The sequence below is a fragment of the Aedes aegypti genome, chromosome 3 (assembly GCF_002204515.2).
Source record: "Aedes aegypti strain LVP_AGWG chromosome 3, AaegL5.0 Primary Assembly, whole genome shotgun sequence".
Classification (NCBI taxonomy): domain Eukaryota; kingdom Metazoa; phylum Arthropoda; class Insecta; order Diptera; family Culicidae; genus Aedes; species Aedes aegypti.
The window spans coordinates 192,496,879-192,520,923 of NC_035109.1; the positions used below are offsets into that span (position 1 = coordinate 192,496,879).

A 24,045-nucleotide genomic window follows, 5' to 3' on the forward strand; every position below is an offset into this window, starting at 1 on the left:
GTGGCCCTCCAATATCAAGTTATGAAGAGTTGGCTGAAGTCATATAATATTTGAGAAATTTCGCCAATTGCCGAATATCCGTATTATCTCTAAATTTAGCGAAATTTTTCTGATTGTGCGATAAAAGCCATCAAATTTTAACGTTTTCAGCATAGTTTTGCGAAAAACTGCTATTTTTAAGTGAAGGGGAAAAGCACAAATTTTCGACCTACAAGAAATCTGTGTCAATTTTCTTAAATCGTATGAATGGGTCGAAAATTAGTGCTAGGTTGAACATGAACATTTGTGATTTTCCTCTATTACAACTAGCTCTGTTTTGGGCATTTTGTGATATAAATTTGGTGTGTATTTTTCTACTAGTGGATACGAGTAGCTGACACTGAAGAAGCCTGCAAGTGGTAGTCGAAATACGCGTATCTGTCAAAGATAAGCTTTAGGGGCGGAATTAAAAGGTACAAGGTTCTCCATCTACTTTTAAGTGACAGTTAGTTCGTTTAAAATTTCGCTTCGGAAGTCCAACCAGCAAACTCCAGATTGGTGCTGCGAATTCAATATCGCGTCTCCAGTTGAAAGCCGAAACCATCGACACGTCGAACCTAACGTCGGGCATAGTGCGCTGAACAGCGGATCAGGTGTGCTACACAGCGTACTTTGCCCTTGCACCTTGGATTTGGAGAAAATATGACTGGCACAGTACACCATCTACTGTTTTGTTCAGGAAAATTGTTGATCGCGTTCAATTGAGCCCAGCATGTCGAAAACACTACTTGATACCATAGCAAACAATATTGTGGAAGGTTGTATCATGATTAAATTTGATAAAGTTGGTGTTTTACCTATCCGAAGCAGATCTACATTGCAATACTGCTCATGCATATGTGTGATTGTACGTTGCCAGTGTAAAAATCTGGATGAGGTCACCGATGCAGCGGAGGTCTCAGCTGCCCTCAAAGAGCAGTGTGACATCGACGTAGCCAGTAAGGCCATCCACCTTAGAAAGGGCCCGCAGGGCACCCAGGTGGCGGCGATCAGGCTGCCGGTCGCAGAGGCCAACAAAGCGAAGAACTTGGGCATACTCAAGGTAGGCTGGTCTGTTTGCCGGCTGAGCATACAACAGCCTCCTGAAGTTTGCTTCAAGTGTTTCGGGAAGGGCCATAAGTCGTGGAATTGCAATGGTCCCGACAGAAGTAAGATGTGCAGAAAATGCGGCGCGGAAGGCCATAGGGCAAGCGATTGTAAGCAAATCGCTAAGTGCCTAATATGTGTCGACAGAGCAGACAACGGACACTTAACGGGCGGACCCAAATGTCCGGGCACAAGCGGAGTATCAAAGCAGCCAAAACGGAAGTAACACAGTTAAATTTAAACCACTGTGATGCAGCCCAGCAGCTGCTTTGGCAGTCAGTCTCGGAAACCAAGACTGACGTGGTGTTATTATCGGACCCATACCGCATACCAGCCAACAACGGGAACTGGGTGGCGGATAGGTCTCAACAGCTGGCAGCTATAGGGACGACAGGACGATACCCAATCCAAGAAGTAGTCTCTAGCTCAAATGACGGTTTTGCGATAGCAAAAATCAACGGCGTGTTCTATTGCAGTTGTTACGCGCCCCCAAGGTGGTCGATTGAGGAATTTTCCCACATGGTTGACAGGATGATGGCCGAACTAGCTAATCGGCAGCCAGTAGTGATAGCTGGCGACTTTAATGCATGGGCAGTGGAGTGGGGTAGCCGCTGCACCAATCAAAGAGGCCAGCTATTGTTGGAATCCCTGGCCGCATTAAATGTAGAGTTGGCAAATGTGGGTACAGTGAGTACCTTCCGCAGAAATGGTGCAGAATCGATCATCGACGTGACGTTTTGTAGTCCTAACCTTTTAGGTACCATGAACTGGCGCGTTGATGACGGTTATACTCATAGCGATCATCAATCGATTCGCTATAGTATAATACCAGGCGGGCAGAAGGCAGCGCGATGTAACTCGACCCAAGCCCGAGGATGGAAAACAGCGCGCTTCGACGTCGAAGTATTCACTGAAGCCCTGAGGCGCGAACGAAACACTCTGGACCTAAACGGTGAAGAGCTAGTTGCTATGATATCACGAGCGTGTGATGCTTCCATGCCGAGAAAAGCCCCTCCTAGAGAGAACAGGCCGCCAGTGTATTGGTGGTGCGAATCAATTGCAAATCTTCGAGCAATCTGCCTTCGGGCTAGACGAAGAATGCAACGCGCACGCACAGAAGCACAAAGAGAGGAACGCGGTGCAGCATTCAGAGAGGCAAAGTTGGCTCTCAAAAAGGAAATCAAGAGTCGAAAACGGGCATGCTTTGAAAGTCTATGCGAGAGTGCCAATTCTAGTCCATGGGGTGACGCCTACAGAGTGGTAATGGCTAAGACCAAAGGAGCCATAGCGCCCCAAGAGAAATCGCCCGAGTTGCTGCGATCGATAATCGATGTACTCTTCCCGCACCATCCCATAAGCCCATGGCCCCCAGCGCCGTATGCGGCAGATGAAGGAGAAGAAGTGGCGAGAGTGACGAACGAAGAGCTGGCAGAAGTCGTGAAATCATTCGCGTCAAACAAGGCACCGGGACCCGATGGTATCCCGAATGTTGCCTTAAAAGCGGCAGTGAACACGGATCCGGACATGTTCAGAACCACGATGCAACGCTGCATTGATCAAGGAATCTTCCCGGATGTATGGAAGCGACAGAAATTGGTGCTACTACCAAAGGCGGGGAAACCACCAGGTGACCCGTCGGCGTATAGACCTATCTGTCTACTAGATACGACGGGCAAGTTATTGGAGAGGTTGATTCTCAACAGACTAGTACCGTATACGGAGAGTGCGGACGGCCTGTCCAACAACCAGTTTGGATTCAGAAAAGGTAAATCTACTCTGGACGCCATCCAGTCGGTCGTTCAAACAGCTGAGGTGGCAATCGAGCATAAAAGGAGCGGCATCCGTTACTGCGCGGTTGTCACTCTGGATGTGAAGAATGCGTTCAACAGCGCAAGCTGGGAAGCAATAGCACACGCGCTTCACCGCCTCAAGGTACCGGTGCAGTTGTGTAAGCTTCTAGAAAGCTATTTTGATGGTAGGATTCTACTGTATGACACAGAGGAGGGGCAGAAAAGCGTTCGAATTACCGCGGGAGTACCTCAAGGTTCAATCCTGGGCCCGCTGTTATGGAATGCGATGTACGATGACGTACTGAGGCTGCCCCTTCCGACGGGTGTTAAGATTGTTGGCTTCGCCGACGATATCACCCTAGTGGTCTATGGTGAATCGATGGAGGAAGTAGAGTTGACAGCAGCGCACTCTATTTCCCTGGTTGAGGAATGGATGAAGTCTAGGAAACTAGGACTGGCCCGTCACAAGACTGAGGTGGTGGTGGTCAACAACCGCAAGTCCGAGCAACGGGCGCTTATCTCGGTAGTTGATTGCACCATAGAGTCCAAGCGATCCCTTAGGTATCTTGGGGTAATGATCGATGACAAGCTGAGCTTCGCTAGCCACGTTGAATATGCCTGTAAAAGGGCATCTACGGCTATAGCGGCGCTTTCGAGGATGATGTCTAACAGCTCTGCTGTAATTGCCAGCAAACGCAAGCTGCTGGCAAGCGTGGCGCTATCCATACTAAGGTATGGAGGACCAATCTGGTCAAAAGCGCTTAGAACGAACAGAAACCTAAAGCGGTTGGAAAGCACGTACAGGATAATGTGCTTAAGAGTAGCAAGTGCATACCGGACGGTATCTAAAGAGGCCGTGTGCATCATAGCCGGGATGACGCCCATCGGGCTCATCATCAAGGAAGATGTTCAATGCTTCAACCAAAGGGGTACCAGAGGAGTCCGCGACACGTGTAAAGAGGAAACGCTCAGAAGCTGGCAGCAGGAATGGGATAACTCCACTAAGGGTAGATGGACCCATCGACTAATACCAAATGTGTCAGATTGGTATGGTAGAAGCCATGGGGAAGTGAACTTCCACCTGACGCAGTTTCTGTCAGGACATGGTTGCTATAGACAGTACCTGCATAGGTTCGGGCACTCAGAATCTCCTGCGTGCCCCAATTGTGCTGGTGTAGAGGAAACAGCGGAGCATGTCGTGTTCGATTGCCCCCGTTTCATTGTTGTGAGAGGTCGCATGCTCACTACATGCGGAGGGGACACGTCCCCCGACAATATTATAGAGAGAATGTGTGCGGATGCCGAGTGCTGGAATGCAGTAACTACGGCTGTCACTCACATTATGTTAGAATTGCAGCGTCTATGGCGCGCCGACCAAGAGTTGGCTGCAGAGGATTAGCCCTGCCGAGGCTGGTCCCTTGTAACATTGTTTAAGTCGGCTAGGAGAAGCAGTTTGCCTAGGCTACTTCTGCTACACGTGTTGTGCTATATGCACTGGTCCCTTCCCGAAGAAATACCGTAAGGTGGTTCCGGGGAGATGAGGGTCTGAGTCCAAGGGTCATGTCGATGCACTGTTCACCACTTGAGCAATTCTAAATGAATTGCTCATGCACAGTGCATAGGCTGGTTTTAGCGGGTCGTCGTTGGTGCGTCATCCCCGCATTCCCTGAGTTATCTTCTCAGGGGATCTGTTTGCAGATTTCCCCCTTGTAAAAAACAAAAAAAAAAAAAAACGTTGCCTAAATTTCAACTACTGAAATGTTGATGAAAATGAGCTTAAATCCAGATACAAGCTTCTGAAATTATGTTCATTAGGGTATCATCTAGTGTATTTGCCTTTCTGGGCCCAATTGAACACGATCAACTAGTATACAGAACGAAACAGTGACAAAGGGTCAATTTATCTGAAACGAATATCCCATACAAACTTCGAATTTTTTTTTTTTTTTTTAATTTCTTTATTAGTATCATTCCAAACATTACATTCATTATTTCTTATATCTAGGTGTTCTGTGTTATTAGACAACACTATCATCCTAATTTGGTAAAACAAATATAAGATTTTATTAACATTTTGTTAACAACATATTACATTTCATTTGCCGTAGCAGTTCAGATTTTTTACAGGTGAGTTGATTTCACCTGCTTATAAGAGAAAAAAAAAAAGTTTTTAATATACTTAACCTAACTTAACCTAAACATATAACGCATTAATCGTGGCAATAGAAGATTGTAACGATTTTTGCCTGAAATTATTGATTATTTTATTTGACATTTGTTCCAATGTTTCAACATTGGATATCCTATGTAACTCATTGGTACTATACCAGGGAGGAAGCCTCAGAATCATTTTCAAAATTTTATTTTGAATTCTCTGCAGAGCTTTCTTCCTGGTATTACAACAGCTAGTCCATATTGGTACAGCATACAACATGGCTGGCCTGAAAATTTGTTTGAATATCAAAAGCTTGTTCTTAAGACAAAGTTTTGATTTTCTATTAATAAGGGGATAGAGACATTTTACATATTTGTTACATTTGGCTAGAATGCCCTCAATGTGATTTTTGAAAGTTAAATTCTTATCTAGCATGAGTCCTAGATACTTAACTTCATCTGACCAATTTATTGGAACCCCTCTCATCGTGACAACATGTCTACTTGAAGGTTTCAAATAAAGAGCTTTTGGTTTATGTGGGAATATTATTAGTTGAGTTTTGGAAGCATTAGGAGAAATCTTCCATTTTTGCAAGTATGAAGAAAAAATATCCAAACTTTTTTGCAATCGACTACAGATGACACGCAGGCTTCGTCCTTTGCCGGAGAGGCCTGTGTCATCCGCAAACAAAGATTTTTGACATCCCTGAGGTAACTCAGGTAAGTCAGATGTGAAAATATTGTATAATATTGGTCCCAAAATGCTGCCTTGGGGAACACCAGCTCTTACAGGAAGTCTTTCAGATCTGGAGTTCTGATAATTAACCTGAAGTGTACGATTTGACAGATAACTTTGAATTATTCTAACAATGTATGTTGGAAAATTAAAATTTTTCAATTTTACAATCAACCCTTCATGCCAAACACTGTCGAATGCTTTTTCTATGTCTAGAAGAACAAGACCAGTAGAGTAGCCTTCAGATTTGTTGGAACGGATCAAATTTGTTACACGTAAAAGTTGATGAGTGGTCGAATGTCCATGGCGGAATCCGAACTGTTCATTGGCAAAAATTGAATTTTCGTTGATGTGGGCCATCATTCTGTTCAAAATAACCTTTTCAAAAAGTTTACTGATGGAGGAAAGCAAACTGATTGGACGATAGCTAGAAGCTTCTGCAGGATTTTTGTCTGGTTTTAAAATTGGAACAACCTTAGCATTTTTCCATTTGTCAGGAAAATATGTTAATTGAAAAAATTTGTTAAATATATCAACTAAAAATGATAAGCTACTTTCTGGAAGTTTCTTGATGAGGATGTAGAAAATTCCATCATCGCCAGGAGCTTTCATATTTTTGAATTTTTTAATAATAGTTCTCACTTCTTCCAAATCAGTCTCCCAGGCATTTTCGAAAACGTTCTCTTGATTGAGAATATTTTCGAACTCCTGAGTAACTTCATTTTCAATTGGACTAGTAAGTCCTAAATTAAAATTGTGCGCACTTTCAAACTGCATAGCAAGTTTTTGAGCTTTTTCGCAATTAGTTAGTAATAATTTGTTTTCCTCTTTCAATGCCGGTATAGGCTTCTGAGGTTTTTTCAAGATTTTAGATAATTTCCAAAAGGGCTTAGAGCCGGGGTCCAATTGAGAAATTTTATTTTCAAAATTTTTGTTTCTTAAATCTGCAAAACGTTTCTTGATTTCTTTCTGCAAATCCTGCCATATAATTTTCATAGCAGGATCACGAGTGCGTTGAAATTGCCTTCTCCTCACGTTTTTAAGACGGATCAAGAGTTTAAGATCATCGTCTATAATCACGGATTCAAATTTTACTTCACATTTTGGAATTGCAATGTTTCTGGCTTCAACAATGGAATTTGTTAAAGTTTCAAGAGCATTGTCAATATCAATTTTAGTTTCTAAAGAAATGTTAACATCAAGATTAGAGTCAACATACGTTTCATATATATTCCAGTCGGCTCGTAAATAATTGAAAGTGGAGCTGATAGGATTGAGAATCGCTTCATGCGATATTTGAAATGTAACAGGGACATGATCAGAATCAAAATCAGCATGAGTAACTAATTGGCTACAAAGATGACTAGAGTCGGTTAAGACCAAGTCAATCGTAGATGGATTTCTAGAAGAGGAAAAACATGTAGGGCTATCAGGGTATTGAATTGAGAAATATCCTGAAGAGCACTCATCAAATAAAATTCTGCCGTTGGAATTACTTTGAGAATTATTCCATGACCGATGTTTGGCATTAAAGTCACCAATGACAAAAAATTTTGACTTATTGCGAGTTAATTTTCGCAAGTCAGTTTGAAGCCAATTAACTTGCTGTCCAGAGCATTGAAAAGGCAAATAGGCAGCTATGAAAGTATATTTACCAAACTGTGTTTCAACAGAAACACCTAAAGTTTCAAAAACTTTAGTTTCAAATGACGAAAACAGTTGATGTTTTATACGCCTATGAATGATGATTGCAACTCCCCCACATGCCCCATCAAGTCGATCATTACGATAAACAAAAAAGTTAGGATCTTTTTTAAATTTGGATCCAGGTTTTAAATAAGTTTCGGTAATAACTGCTATATGCACGTTATTAGCTGTAAGAAAATTAAACAGCTCGTCCTCTTTACCATTCAGAGAACGAGCATTCCAATTTAAAATATTTAAATTATTATTTGGATCCATTAGAAAAACGTAATCCAATAACAATTTTATTTGTAAATTTTACACCTACTTGGACTGCTTCAGTCATAGTGGTGGCTTTGAACATTGCATCAATCATTAGATTCAATTGTTCAGTTAGAAAATTAAAATCAGAGGCAGACATATCATCTGATGATTTCCCATTGGAATTTTCGGTAGACGAAGAAGCGGGGTAGGAGTTACCTGTGGCGGTAGGGTTTTTTCCATTTGATTTGAAACAAGTAGAATGGGTACTCATGGAACGAACAGGGGAAGAGTTCAAATTACCTGCTACGATATCGGCAAAGGATTTACCGTGGGTAGATACATTCGAAATTGAAAGATTCGAACGGCTACCCGACGGATTAAAATTTGTTTGTGAATGAGCATGATTATGATATTCCTGGTGGGTATGATTCCTAATCAAGCGATCGTTAACTGAAAAATGAGCATTGTTCGATACTCTACCAGGCAAATTCCGGAAACGACCGTTATCGTAACGGATATTATCCTTCATCTGCTTGGCACGAGCCTCAACGACTCTTTTGCGTGAAATGCATTCCCAAAAGTTAGCTTTGTGAGGGCCCTTGCAATTGGCGCATTGAAATTTTTTGGTATCTTCTTTCACAGGACAGTCGTCCTTAGCGTGAGAAGAACCTCCGCAAATCATGCATTTAGCATCCATGCGACAATTTTTTGTACCATGACCCCACTTTTGGCACCGACGGCACTGAGTGGGGTTCTGGTAATTTCCTCCAGGTTTCTGGAAATGTTCCCACGTCACACGGACATCGAACATAAGTTTAGCTTTTTCTAAAGCTTTAATATTATTTAGTTCTTTTTTGTTAAAGTGAACTAAATAATATTCTTGAGAAAGCCCTTTCCGAACAATGCCAGATTGGGTTCTCTTTTTCATAATGATTACTTGGACTGGGGAAAATCCAAGTAAATCATTTATTCCATTTTTGATCTCTTCAGGTGACTTATAGTCACTTGAGAGACCTTTCAAGACGACTTTGAACAAACGTTCAGTTTTGTCGTCATAAGTAAAAAATTTGTGCTTCTTCTCTTCAAGATATCTGAGAAGAAGTTCGCGATCTTTAAGAGTTTCCGGCAAAACGCGACAGTCTCCTTTCTTTGCGATTTGGAAGGAAACCTTGATTCCCCTAATGGAGTTCAAGATCTCCTGCCTAAATCCCCCAAATTCGGAACAACTGACCACGATAGGCGGCACTCTTTGCTTCCTCACTTGAATCAAAGAGCCTGGGCTAGAGGCTGCTTCGATTTGGGTTTCGGAAAATTTGTCTAGAGCATCGAACTGATTGCTCATTTCAATACAATTATTCATTTCACCCTTGGAAGAAACTTCGCATTCCGGGGAAGCGTCCTTTCTTCCATTCTTGCCACGTGTAGTGACAGTTTTAAAACCCACTTTTTTGGAAGGAAGTAGTGAATTCAGAGATTCACCCTTCCTTTTGTTAGTTGTTGATACCATGTTTAGTTAATAAATGAGAAAGACGTGACCTTCGAGAGGTTTTTTCCCTAGACGGTGTCCAAGAAGGATTACCACCGCTAGCTTTCGCCAACGGGTCCAACGAAAAATCGAAGGCACGGGTCCAAACAAGGATCGTAAAGGGATCAATAGTAGAAAAAATAGTACTGAAAAGTACTGTTTAAGTAGCACTGAAAAGTACCGTTTTTAATTTTAGCACTGAAAAGTACTGTTTGTGTAGCACTGAAAAGTACTGTTTTATTGCTTTAGGTAGTTTTTAAGAAAACTTCCAAGAGCAGAGAGAATTCGTGTACGCACAGCACGAAGGTACGATGCGCACTTACAAACTTCGAATTGAATGCGCCAACTGGTGGCGCAACCAATAGGGCGATATTCAAAACTGAAAAGGCAATAGATGGCTCTTTTCCAGTGGTAGTAAAAACGAAATCTTGAAGCAAAGAAAGCACCACGGAAGATGAACTAAACACAAAAAGTTATGCATTCACTTTACACTTGATTTCTGATCACTTTTTTTTTTTATCCAGTTTCCTAATTGCAAGTAATTTACGTTTTTCATTGTTTTCCATACGTTTTGATAGTTTACCGACCGTTTCTTCTATGCGCTTGATCAGTGAGTGGAATACAAACAACAGTGTCGTCGCTCGGGCGGCGGTCAGTGAAAGAAACTGAGTGTTCGAAAGGTTGTTGCTTGTACTTTTTGCCGCTAGCGCTAACTGTTAGCATTTAAGAACGAAATAAACAGTCGTTACCCTATTGAGTTGGAATTTTGAGAGACCTTTTATCTTACCCTAAGGCACATATCAAAAGGGTGCCCCTAAGGCACATATCAAAAGGGTACCCCTTTTTTGTTCAGCAAAATAGGGTCCTAAAGCAATGTCCCAATTTTAGTCCCAAACGCTTAAGTTTAGGCCGAAACACATGTTTACTCAATTTTTTAACGTTTCACATTTGTTCCAATCCAAAACACATTTTTTTATTTTTTTTCTTAAATTTTTTCACACCTCTTGGCATAAACTCAAATTTTGGGTGTATTTTGTTTTCCGTGTCTCTTCTAAAATGTCAGATAGGAATAACCAGATAACAGATAGGTGTTTTTGTCGATTAAGCGAACGTCAAACATGATTAAAAGTGTCAAGGTTCATTCATGGACCCAATTTTTAAATTAAAGTCTAAATATGATATGGCCGTTATTTTAGCGGGAAAAATGGCTAAAATAGTTGCAGTAACATGCTTTTTCATGTTATTAAATAAAAACAAGATTTTATTAAACATTTTAGGACCCTATTGTAGGCTATATGATTAAGGTTCACAGAGCGGTGTTTATTTTTTTTCAACTGTTGTAGTTTAACTGATTTGTATTATTTTTCAAAGAAGTTCCTTAATCTGGCATTTTTTGGCATAGTCCGCGTTTTAGTTTTTTTTTTGATAAATTGACTAAAAACGAAACGGCGGTAAAATAAATTTTATATGTGGAATGTCGGTCCCCAAGGAACATTTGAATATCTTCAAAAACATATGACCACTGATCAATACTGACACAGATTCTAAAAATGAAAGAGGTTTTTTGAGGTCTTGTGAAAAAATGGTGCAAAAGTATTGAAGAACAAAAAGTTATCGCCGATTGATTGTTCTGTGGTAACGACAGAAAACCTATGTTGCGTAGATTTGCGCAAGATCAGGTTAAGATTTACCAAAACTAGACAGATAAATCTTCAAACTAAGACTACTGCAATATGTGTGCGAGTGTCTGCTCACATTTAATAATTAAGTACAATTTAATTTGGCTTTCCCCATATATTTTACAAAGCAGCAAAAATTACAATTACGTCGGTCATGTTTTTCAAAATGCTCTAAAAAATCAATTTCCACTCAATCTTTATGACATCTAGGAAATGGACTATTCAATTATATTATTGTATAAAAATACAAAAGAATTTTAGGGAGTAGGGGAAATCAGGGTAAAACCGACACTGTGGGTAAGCTCGACACCCTTGGATTTTTCATGTTTTGAGCAGATTTTCATGCAGTTTCCACCATGCTCTATCTTAACTTGAGAAATGTTGTGTTTCGAATGACATTACAACTGACGCTACCAATAAACTGCCAAAATAAACAACAAAATCATATTGGATAACATAGAAGCAACAGCAGTTGCAATATATCGCTGTTATTCTTCTACTATTTCACATGTGAAATTTTTAAAATGTCATTATTTGTTCTGCGTCTACATCATCATTTACTATTATTGCGTTGATACAACATGAAAGAGAAATTAAATTTTGGTTTTTTGACAGCTGAAAACGCTATTGAAAAATAAATGTCCACTCGGGGTAAGATCGACACTTTCATTTGGGGTAAAATCGACACCTTTCTTTGCTTCATAATCTAACTTCAGGGAATCTTTCTAATCGGATAACTATCTCTGTAGTTTATGTGAGTCTTTATTTTCAAATTCCAGCGAAGTTCACGGATGGCGAACTTGTTAACATGTAAAATATGACACTATATGATTTGCCACAAGCTATCATTAAGTATTGTTATCACGTTACAACTTATTTGATAAAGCTTGAAGAAATTTTTCTCATTTAAAATTGATGAATTAATAGAATTTGAAATATTTTCACACAAACCAATTTTATTGTTTATTTAGAAACCATGAGGTTCGACAGTTTTTATTATCTAAATATAATTACACTTTTTTGTTTTGTTAAAATAAAACAGTATTTTTTTTCACAACCAATCATTCGCTACAACTTCATTGGAACATTTGAAATTTTCACACATACATATTTAGTGGATCTTTGGCCTCTGCTCAATAATTTACGTAATATGTGATTAATCTTTTGGAGGAAGGGGTCATAAATGTCGAAGGTCATGGTTAAAGCATTCTTTTGAATATGCATTGTGATGGTAATGTTCACAACGTATAAATTCTACTCAAAGTGGATGTGTCGGTTTTACCTCAACAGGGTGTCGATCTTACCCGCACTCTCAATAGTCTCACCTAAAAATGATGAAATATCAATTTGATTTAAATCACTATATAACCTTAATATATCATCCAGCGATCTCAAGGATTGATAGATTTATAATCAATATGTGATTCTACAACAATTTTAGGTTTGTTTAACAAGCGAAAGTACACAAATTTTATCAATAAGCTTAGGGTGTCAGTTTTACCCCGAGTTTCCCTAAATAGTGCAAGTTGACTTTCGACTGTTGTAAGGAAGCGTTACAGTGAACCAGAGGTTCGTTGGATGCGCCTATGATATGATTGAAGCATTGACAGAATTCTAATGCAAGAGGGAGAAGGCGATATGATGTTGAACCAGGTTATATCGAGAGGACACCGCATTGAAAGCTGGTGATCATGGACTATCATGCCTACACACCAAACCCATTCAGCAATATTTTGCTGAAATTTACGGAGCTGAAGTTCATTGATAAAGACTAAGGACACTGATTAAAATGATACGAAATGTATATTGTCTGTTACATCTCTTTTTGTTTTTATGCATTTTTTTTGTGAAAATTCAACCTATCTCTAATTTCAGAATCAATAGTATTCACATCACTTTTTTAATAGTAAACAAAAATTGAAGTAATTTGTTATTCGTCACAGAAAAAAAAATTAATCGGTTGGACAACGCCGGCGCTTAAGAAATCTTGAAACTCCCCTCCCCCCATATACCCTTACGTAATTAACGGACCACTCCAAAACGGCGATACTTTATCGCTCTACAATGGGAATATGTTCAGAGTTAACAAAAAATCTGACAGTTTGGAATGGGTGCCACATAGGATGTCAGGGTTTTCTGTGTAGTAAAAACAAAGTTCGGGATAAAATGCTCTGGAGTAAAATCCATAACATTGTAGTAAAAAAACATTGCGAATCCGGGAAATTTGCAGAATGAAATGAACAACCCAGTCATAGGGAAACTATTTTGCAGTCAAATATCGATAACAGGTTTTGTAAGGGAGCCTAACATTACATTAGGTTTTATTGATAAGGAATTGTGTGTACAAGAATTTGGTGGATTGTCGACAGATATTTGTACAGGACGATTCACAATTTAGCGATAACTTTAAACTTTTGCAGAGTAGGGAAAAAGCTTTTTATGAGATGGAAATGCAACAACAACCTGTGTGTGATCGCTTTATCTTATATATGATTCCAATTTCTACGCCTTTGTCATCGCGTATCTGATACTGATCGAAGCTGTTATTTTTATTGTAGAGTACAATCGCATAGTCGGTGCAATTGACTTTATAACCTGTGGTATTGCGAGGACTTGTGAGAGGTGTTTTGCCTAGAATATAAGTGAGCGATGTTGAATGTATGGAACTGAAATATTTATGTAAGCAGTAGTGTTTTTGACAGAGAAAAATAATGCAAATTATTCAATACAATAAAGAAAGGTCTTACCAAATGAACTTATATGCCTTTATGTGACTAAAATTAGTGCGTGTAATGACACATGTCGATGGATTAATTCAGTGCTTTTACATAATTATTTTCGTTAAATCCAAATCAAAACCATAGTTAACTCAAGGCAAATTCAAGATATACTTACGGCTGTCACAGGATTCGCCATAGAAGTTTTCAAGACAATTGCACCTCACATTTCCTCGGCCGTCCATTTCACACGACTTAGCATTATCGCAGGGACATGGCTTACACACTCCATGAATACCGGCCGAATGATCATAGACATCTTTGTAAAATAGGTCATCACAAAGCTAGATTTTGTTCGGTACAGAAAAAAAGAATACGTTATAAGCCATCTAAATATGACATTTCAAGTTAGAATTTTTCAATGAACTCACTTCGCAACTGGTTCCGCGATATCCTGGTGGACAACGACACAACTCAACTTCATCTGCAGGTCCTTGGTCAGTGTGTGCTGTCACAGCGGTTCCCAGTGCAATGTCACTAATAGATGACTTGGTTGTGTAGTCGCGCACTGTCGCTCTAACTAAAATTTGATCAAGGTTCGAGAGCACCGTCATCAGATCGTTACGACTGGCCTTGTAAGGACTTCTAGGTCCGAGCACAGTCCAATAACTTTCCAAAAGTGGAACCGAGTATGTCTGTAATAAATGTTAATTCGAGACTTCCTTTGCTATGCCATGTGGAACATACTTACCCCATCTTCATAGTGTGGTCTAGACCAGAAAAGTTTCAATCCATTACCTATAAGAATAATATCTTGGTCAGGAATTGGCTCTGAGCCAACGGTGGATTGTGTGATGCTAAAGTTTGCTCCATACGACAGAATTTGACTGCCTAGTAGTCGTGGAGGCATACTCCAATAGTAAGTATTTCTGTCTCTGAAGTTGTAGCTTATTTCATTCCTATGCGGAGCTACATCAAAACCGTCAGTACTGAATACATGACCATCACGATTTGTGATAGCAAAGTCATCTTCTCCGGAAATGAATAAGGGCAGATCTTCTCGGAACAAACGTGATTTGCTGCAAGATTTAGTTACTCCTGAACAGAAGCATTCCCGGCATCCATCTGGATTATTAGCGTTTAAATCAAATGATCCTTCCCGACATTGGTCACAGCGATATCCCTCGACCAGTCGTTTACACTCGCACTGTCCATCACACCTGCCTGTAGATCCCTTTAGATCGCAATGCTTGCAATCATACTGAGGTTCGGATGTGCCGAGACTACAATCATGTGGAGTTCCTCCAGTAGCATTACCAACATATGGTGATCGACAATATTCGCAGTTGTTGCCGTACGTGTTGTGTCGACAGTTCAAGCAAGCTCCAGTGACTGGATCACATTCATCCGAATGATCGTTACATTCGCACTTTTCGCACAATCCAAGGTATAGACCATCACCCTTGTAATAACCGGGGGCACAACTTTCACAGGACAGGCCAATGTGTCCTTCAGCGCACTGGCACTGCTCAACGGGCCAGGCACGTGTCGATGTGCCATAGTAGTCTGTATCTGCCGCAGTATCTAAGCTAACATGGGACAGAGCTGCCTCACTCGAAATGGTATTGTAAGTGGCCTTGATAAAAATGTCTGTCACATCGGCCAGCGCCATCAGTAAATAAGGACGCGAAGCTTTGTTGCCATCTTCATAGTTTTGCCAGAAGTCCTCCAAAACGGCAACGGAGTACGTGCTTGAACTGATGAGTGAAATACTGCCATCGTTTCTATAGTGATGTAGTTTTATCTTGTTACCCTGGAAATAGATATTGGTTTATATATTTTTGTTTCAATTTTTTCAAATTTAGAAATTTATCTCCATAGTTATTATGGAGTTAGGCTTCTGAAATGCACCAGTGACAAGTAGTGACTCTTTAAATGAGTCGAACTACAGTGAAAGCTCCATGAGTCGATGTTCCATGACTCGACATCGATACATTGGACCATACCCGACCAGTGATCCATATAACGAGAGATAATATGATTTAATTTTGGTCGGTTAGTACTTAAAATAACAAAAATCTAACACAATTTTCTCTACAATGACCAAGTTGAAACAAAATATGTTATAGTTTAAACAAAAATGCAACTCATTATGTTTCAAACCAAACAAAAATATAATTACTTTTGTTATTTTCCAAAACTGATTAATAACAAAATATGTGATTTTTTTTACAGGCATAAAAGTGCATAGATTTTTTGTAACAAATTGTGTTATAATTATGTTTTCAATTGAAACACATTTGAAGCAACCCTTGTTATTAAACTGATTTTGTTTTAATTATATAATAATTTCTTCCATCAACTCAAAGTGATCTAACAAAAACAAAACAAAATTTGTTATTTGTAATAAATCTTGTTATAATTGTGATACAATTTTGTTGTAATCCACTGGCCGGGAACTAAAAATAATATCTCATTGTTACTCCGTCGATCCCCTCAAACAGCTAAATAAGAAATGAATTTGTTGACTTACATACGAAGGTATCGACCGTGTTAATTATATTTATTATCCTGATCAGTGGATTACATCAAAATTGTAGCACAATTATATCAAGATTTTTCCTTCAAGAGAAGGTCGCATCTCTTGTCGTGTGCAACAGTGAAAAACTTACGTCAATCCATTGATCCGTTCTCAAGTTATTTCGTGACACACAAACACCACTCCATTTTTATTTATATAGATAGATAAACGGTAATTATGATGGTAAGATTATATTACAAGCAATTAATGTAGGGGGAGATCCCCCAGCACCGGACAGCACCTAATACCGGACAAAGTCGAAAAATTGAGAAATCATTATCCAATCAAGATGGTGTATTAGTAGAAAAGAAAACTATTATGGAGAATAATGTTTGCGTAGAATAACATATCCTTGAAATATGCATGCCTTTTTAAAAAAACAAGAAAAGTTTGAAAATATTAAAAAAAAAGACGTATCGCCTTAATTCTGAGCCTACTTAGTAACTATTTTGAATACGAATAAATAATCCTAATTGGATAGTATGAATGTATTTTGTATCATAATTGAAATAAATATGTACAAATTACTGTTTTCGTTAAGCACCTCCTGTCCCCCAGTTTCGGACAGCTTGATTTATTACATGATATCTTTATAATTATTGCACCAGTGTCTCAAAATACTTTAATTTTTCATGGATTCCGTCGGTCATGGTATCAAACATGCAATAAAATTAAGAAGAATGAACATTCAGAACAACATCGTAAAATGTGCTATTTTTCATTATATATGAAAGAGGTTTTTGATGAACATCTTGCAAACTAAGAAAAACTCAAATTGTTCTTGTAAATGTTGCAAATGCATTGAATTGGCAATTATATACCATTCATATAGTAAACACATTCAATAATTTTCAAATTTACATAATTCGAAGCATTTCCAGATCGAGTCCGGTATTGGGTGCCACCTTTCAAGATTGATCAATTTGGTACTAAAATACTTCGTCAAAATTCAATGGCTAAATTAATATTTATACTTTCAAATTTATTTTTGTACACTATAAAATGATAATATTTATCATAAATGGATAACACGAGCACATAAAACTAATATTTTTCGAATTATGAATTTAGTGGCTTAAGTGTCCGGTACTGGGGGATCTCCCCCTATATTAAAAAATACAGTTAACTCTCCCTTACTCGATATTCCGTTTATCGATATCGAGTTAGAGAGCCATAGTAAAAGTTGGTTTTCGTGGCTACCTCGATGGTCCCAAGGATCGCATTTGCACTAGTTTTGTGTTCTGTAACTCGATACCTCCTTAACTCGATGGTCCCTTCAATATCGAGTTATGGAGAGTTGACTGTATGTATAACTTAATACATCAATCGTATTATTCAAAACACCTCATTCATCGTAATGATGTTCATAATCTTCTATATAAATAAAATGGGATTGGTGTTTGTATGTCACAAAATGGCATCTGAAAGCGTGAACAGATTTGCACATCTCTTCCATTGTTGTATTCATTTAGGGTTCTGAAGTGTTCGTGTGAAGAAAATAAATGAGAAAAGTTTCTGGATAAGTCGGAAAACGGGGAGAAAACTAATCTGTAATTTTGTATGGGAGATTGCATGCTATTTTTCTACAGCTTACTTGATTGCAAGACGAAGTTTGCCGGGACCACTAGTTGTCAATAGATCTCTTATTATACTGTTTGAACTATATGTTTAAACTTGCAACAATTCTTGAAAAATACAGACTTTCGAACCGTTTCAAGTCAAACTGAACGTAGTGTTCTATAGAGGAATTTTGGATATATAATGTAGCTAATTTGCATAAAAATTGAATCACTCTGTAGGTATTTCCATGCATTTTGATACAAATGGGCATTGAAATTATGAAATTTGGTTTGAATGCAGAATATTTGTCGCTAGAGCAAGTACTGGTATCAATTTCTCAAGCTTCACTGTAAATTGTGATTAATATTGTAACAAAAGACCTTAATGCAAATGCAACGACGAACCCGATCGGTTCAATCCCATGTAAATACTTACACTGTGGAGAACAACGTCTGGCGAGCTGCTTCTCGACGCTCCTCCTGATGAGTGAGGTATGTAGCGTAGCGTGTAGTTCAGGAAGCCTCCATATGCCGTTAGTTTATTCCCCAGGAATCTGTTTGATAAAAAATGGTTTACTAAAGATATCAAATTTATGAATACTGAATGAAAATTACTTTGACGGAAGTCTCCAGTAGAATGTGTCATCGCTATTGCCGAAGTTTCTATACACAATCTCGCGGCTAGAGGCCTCTATGTTTTGTTCAATAATTTCTGGATTCATGTAGTCTGATATGAGTGAAAAACTGGAATGGCCATCATAGAATGATTCTTGAATCGTATCCCTGTACATGCTTGTACTGGTACACGTTCTCGACACTCCCATACAGAAGCATTCAACACATCCTTTGTCGTGCTTGAAGAAATAATCTGCCATACAGCGGTCACAGTAGGGTCCGGTGACACCATTCTTGCAGACACATCGACCATCAGATAATGATTGTTGGGTGCCTTCTGGATTACAATGCGATACCGGTGCCGGGAAGCAGCCTTCGTCCATTGGGTTACCGACGTACCCTGGAGCACACTGTTGGCATCTGTCACCGGCATAACCTCGATCACAGTTGCAGACTACATTATTACGGCTATCAAGTTGACATGTTCTAGCTCTGGACTTATCGCCACTAATCGGGCATGGACACGGATGACATGGAATTCCTCGGTTTGGATCTCCATAGTATCCAGGACGACATTCCTGCTCTTGAGCTACGCAACGCCCCAGCCAAGGACCACTGCTTTGTCGAACATATCCGTAATCACAACTTTCGCAAGATAGTCCTCTGTATCCTGGTGGACATCTACATTCTTCAACTAATGTTGCAGATCCCAGACCAAGATTCTGGTTCGCTGCTGAATCCATTGAAATGTCTAGTAACTCAATATTTCGTTCCACTCCGTCAACGTACAGCATCTTTATTAGCAGACTTTCAACATTCGCCAGCACCATCATAAGGTCTCCTCGATTAGCCATGGTACCGTCTTCTTTGCGCCAAACTCCAGGTAAGAAAGCAGCTGTAACTTGATTTCTTTCATCCGGATGGAAAGGAGCATTGTGATTGTATAGCAGAGTGAAACCGTTTCCCTAAAAAGTAATGGTCGTTAGATTTTGTGTAAATTCTATGATTTACATGTTTCATCCTACTTTTATGATCATATCAGGAGCAGTATTTCGACTACCAGTTCCGTCGAATTCTACAGTGTATCTAATGGAACCTCCGTACGACTTAAGTTGATTGCCCTTGTAATCGACGGGTAGAGAATAGTATGGGGTTTGTCTACTAGGGACAATGTTCGCCAGTCTCAATTGTACTCCATGTCTCGTAACAGCCAAATCGTGATTGCTGAATTCGCCTTCAGTTATTTGACGTTGTCCGGTCCATGGTCCTTCTACGCCGACAATGGTGAGAGAGGTGACCGGTGGGTGAAGCTGTATTACAGAACAATTGGAATTGTTTCTATTTCGAATAAAATCACAAAACAAATCACTTACTGCGTATGTGTACAAATCTGCGCTCTGACATTGATTAGACACTCCGAAACAGAAGCAATTGATACACTCAGTAGGGTGCCTTGCCTTGCTGTTGAAAAATCCTGAGTGACAAACAGTATCATTTCCCGTAACAGTAACAATGGTATCAGGTGATACAAAATGTGTTCCCATTGAGTTAATGATTTCGCACGAATAAGCGCCAGAATCAATCTGCTGCATGTCGTTACAAGTGAGTACTCCAAAACCATTATCACTGACGGAGTGGCACTTTTCAGGGACGTGTCCCCAATTGAGACGCCACACAATAAGCGGAATTGGAATACCAGTGGCGCGACATGTAATGTTCAAAATTCCTCCAGCAATTATATTTTTAGATGGAGGAGGTGGTTGGATAACCGATGGTTTCACTGTAATAGGTACAAAGTAATGAAAATCCAGAATAAATAAAAAAAAATACACTCAAGTTCGATGCTTACTGCAGCCTACTTCGTCCGACCCATCGATACAGTCGGGGTGAGTATCACATTGGAACGACTTCGGAATACATTGACCGCTTCTACACTGGAACTCGTCATACCGACAGGCGGCATCCGGAGGTAAGGTAGCACAGTTTTCCTCATCAGAGCCATCTTCACAGTCAGTTTCGCCATCACAGCGCCACGTTTTAAAAATGCATTTGCTGTTACGACATTTGAACTCGTTTGGTTGGCAGCGTTGTGACGTACTGCATCCGGTTTCGTCCGAACCGTCCGGGCAGTCGTGGTTTCCGTCGCATATTTGAGACTTTGCAATACAGTCACCATTCCTACACGTTGCCTGAGCGACGGAACATGCTGAAGGAGGACGTTGCGCAGGAGAGTCTGAAATCGGGTTTGTAAATCATCATTTTTTGTTGTCTCATATTTTTCATTTAAAATGTTATAGGATAGTTGCGGTAGTGCCATTTATATTGATTTCATTGAATTAGTCAAAGAATCCACACTACCAATCGACGTACTGGCGACGTAAACATGCGTTCTGTGATTTGTTATCTTGTGAATTTTACTTAAGGTGAAGATGAATCGAAGCCAAACTTCAAATTTTCAAAAGCACAAATCTGGAGAACCGAACACTCATTTGAGCTGAAAACTTAATCGATTGGTCACTAGCTGGTGGTAACCAATCGATTAAATTGTCAGCTCAAATGAGTATTCGATTCTCCAGATTTGTGCTTTTGAAAATTTGAAGTTTGGCTTCGGTTTATCTTCACCTTATTAATTTATTACAGTGAATCCTCCATGATTCAATGTTCCATGACTCGATATCGACTCATGGAACCAAACTGAAAACAAAATTTAATGGTTCTATGATGGTCTCCCCAATCAGCTTTCCATACATTGCTGGTCCATTATTACTTTGAATCGATGGTCGCTTCAGATATCGACTCATAGAGGTATGAGCTTGATTTTTTTTATCAAATCGAATATCACGTTGTTCACTGCACGCTAATATTCCTTTACTAAAGAGTATTTAATTAAGGTTTTTGGACCAACTGTCTTCTTTCTTTCATTGAGCCGGTTTTTTATTTTCAAATCAATCACATATTGTAAGTTAAAAATTGTAGGCAAACTATTCAGTTCAAATCAATAATAATATACTAACCAAATTTTCAGTCACCAGCAGCATGGAAATGGTAATGTATTATCTTTATTGCTGAGACATTGAAAATATTATCGCAGTTTAGCATTACCTAATCCAAAAAATTCAAACCCTATATGTGGTACTGTTCCATATTTAATAATACTGTTACGATTTTTCCTATATTTGATCCTCCACGCTGCATTGAATATGTTTTTTTTTTCAGAATATGTTAGCATAAGTGAAGGTTAGTTAAAGGTTCAGAATTACTTACAACGTTCCACCTCCAAACGAACCGTTTTACTGCTGCCTGGTGTCGATTTCGGATATCCAACTGCCTCACAAACGTAGTTTCCTTTGTGGTCATACTATAAAGAACATCTGTTAGTAAAACTTATCTGGCTCACAGCCCATAAACGCACATTTGACCCATGGAGTTAGGAAATTTACCAAACATGGGACTAACCTGCGGTTATGGGTAGTTTGCGTATCTTACCCGAATGTTGGGAATTTCCAATCGACCGTTCAAATCTCGCGATCCTGGTGGTAGGGGCATCCCGTTTTCGCGTGTCCATCTGACTTTGGCACGAATGAGACCTTCGTCACGACACTGGAAGACCACTTCACGACCTGTAAATCGATAAGAAAACATTGTAGTGACCGTATACACAATGGATAAAACACCTCTTGATGAACCTCTAAAATGTCTTCGTTAGAATATGCTGGAACAAATTATTACAGTTATAGAATCCACATTGAAATAAGCTTTTTATAATAATATGATTATTTGGATTGGAGGCTAAAAAAATCTTAACATAAATGTTAGAACGTTAGTTTTCATGTATGTAGTAGTCGAGTGAGGTTTGTGGTGTTAGATAGAGAGTATAGAAAGTACAGCTTTTAAGGCTGCACGGGAAGTCATTGCCATCATAAATCATTACCCTCTCTATTTTAACAAGCAAACTTCAAGATCCACTTCATATGACGTTTTGAAATACAGTCGATTAACCACATTTCAATATCGAAGGGACCATCGAGATAGGGAGAGATTAAGACAAGGAACATATTTTGAATGAATACTAGATTGAAAATCACTCCGTTGTCAGAAAAGGAAGAAAAAATAATAAACAATTAGATTTCATTCCGGATTTCTACATTATCCAGATTCGCAAAAATCTAATATATAATAATAATAAATCTAATATCGTTTGATATTCAGTATATCGACATATGGAGAGAAAATCGGGAATGAAAATCACATCGAGATATAGAGATATCGAAATAAGGAGGATATCGAGATATGGAGAGGGAAATTATATGCAAAATGAAGGGTCGCAAGAAAACATCGATATAGGGAGGGATATCGAGATGTAGAATATCGAGATGTGGAGAGTCGACTGTAGTAATTTACACAACAAGTTGCATAATGATGATTTTTACAGCACGAGTCGTACATTTCTCCAACGAGACTTTCCGAAAAAATACTGAACAAAAAACAGTGACGCAATGAAAAATTGTTGCGTAATATTCGTTACGCAGGGTGTCCATTCAAAATCAGTTTTACCATTCCCGGATTTTTCCCGGAAGCCTAAAAGTTTAAAATCTGATGGCATCATTGTTCTGCGACTTCTTTTTTTTTTCATTTTTAATAGAAAGTATTAATATTTAGTAATACATGGGTTTTATTTTTTTTTCAAACTATGGATTTTACAGTAATGTCTTCAAATACACATTTTTTTCTCATCGATCAAAAATTCAAGCAGATTGATAACATCAGAACATAATTTTATTTCTAAGCTATAAATTGTCTAATGTTGGAATATATTAGCAACACCATTGCAATTCCATGAATATTGAATTAAACATAGTAGTAGAGGATAGCTTGAATCCAATCATCAACCATTGGAAGGATTTTGTAAATTCTCCAGCTGCTTGCTATTAAAAGTCAAATACAGAACTAATCAAAACATTTGCAACTTTATTGTTTTGTTATATGAATGTTCATTTTTTTATTACTGTATCTAAGTACGTTATAAAAAAAACCATTTGATTTTTTTTCATGAATTATCAGAAGTTTATAAATTTACCCTTGATTTCCGCAGTAAACATTTGCAAGGGCCAAAATATAGAGAATGGTTTGTACCCAATAGGAAATTCATAGAAATTTTGGAATTATACGAATGCAATGGGCTCAATGTGTTTAAATTTAGATCATTGTTTTTAAAAATCAATAATATAATGATCAATCTATCCTCCTCTAAGAATGCCTTCGAAATTATGCGTAAGACATGGTCTGAAGCTTGAATTTTTTGATCTGGTGCAACTCACGTTGAATCCAAGGATCTTTATGACATAAACGATATCTCACAAAAAAAAAATTACTGCTTGCTTGCAAAAAAATAATGACATAACATCAAACAAGCATCTTTCCAGGAATCCATCAAATTGTTTGCCAAGAATGTCGTCAAGGAATAAACAAAAATCTACCCAAGAATACTTAGAGAACCCTGCCATTTATCCATTCATCAAAAAGCTATCCATGAATTCATTAACAAGCAACACGCTGATAATAGCATAAAAAATACACAGTAAATCTGCAGAAACCCATACAAAATATCGTCAGGGAA

The 24,045-nt window shown here is 38.7% G+C and overlaps 1 protein-coding gene across 6 annotated transcripts in view; it reads right to left on the reverse strand.

Moving 5' to 3' along the window:
* The window catches only part of LOC5575043 (basement membrane-specific heparan sulfate proteoglycan core protein), a 422,529-nt gene that overhangs the window by 43,998 nt on the left and 354,486 nt on the right, over positions 1 to 24,045 (reverse strand). For all 6 annotated transcript variants that reach the window (XM_021849439.1, XM_021849441.1, XM_021849440.1 and 3 more), the window contains 11 exons: positions 21,915 to 22,048; positions 21,693 to 21,786; positions 20,278 to 20,661; positions 19,802 to 20,208; positions 19,454 to 19,738; positions 18,429 to 19,393; positions 18,250 to 18,367; positions 14,425 to 15,486; positions 14,105 to 14,368; positions 13,852 to 14,017; positions 13,420 to 13,587 (listed from right to left, as the gene is read on the reverse strand). In XM_021849439.1, coding sequence (XP_021705131.1) covers positions 13,420 to 13,587; positions 13,852 to 14,017; positions 14,105 to 14,368; positions 14,425 to 15,486; positions 18,250 to 18,367; positions 18,429 to 19,393; positions 19,454 to 19,738; positions 19,802 to 20,208; positions 20,278 to 20,661; positions 21,693 to 21,786; positions 21,915 to 22,048 — 4,047 coding nt within the window. The remainder of the gene's footprint in view (positions 1 to 13,419; positions 13,588 to 13,851; positions 14,018 to 14,104; positions 14,369 to 14,424; positions 15,487 to 18,249; positions 18,368 to 18,428; positions 19,394 to 19,453; positions 19,739 to 19,801; positions 20,209 to 20,277; positions 20,662 to 21,692; positions 21,787 to 21,914; positions 22,049 to 24,045) is intronic.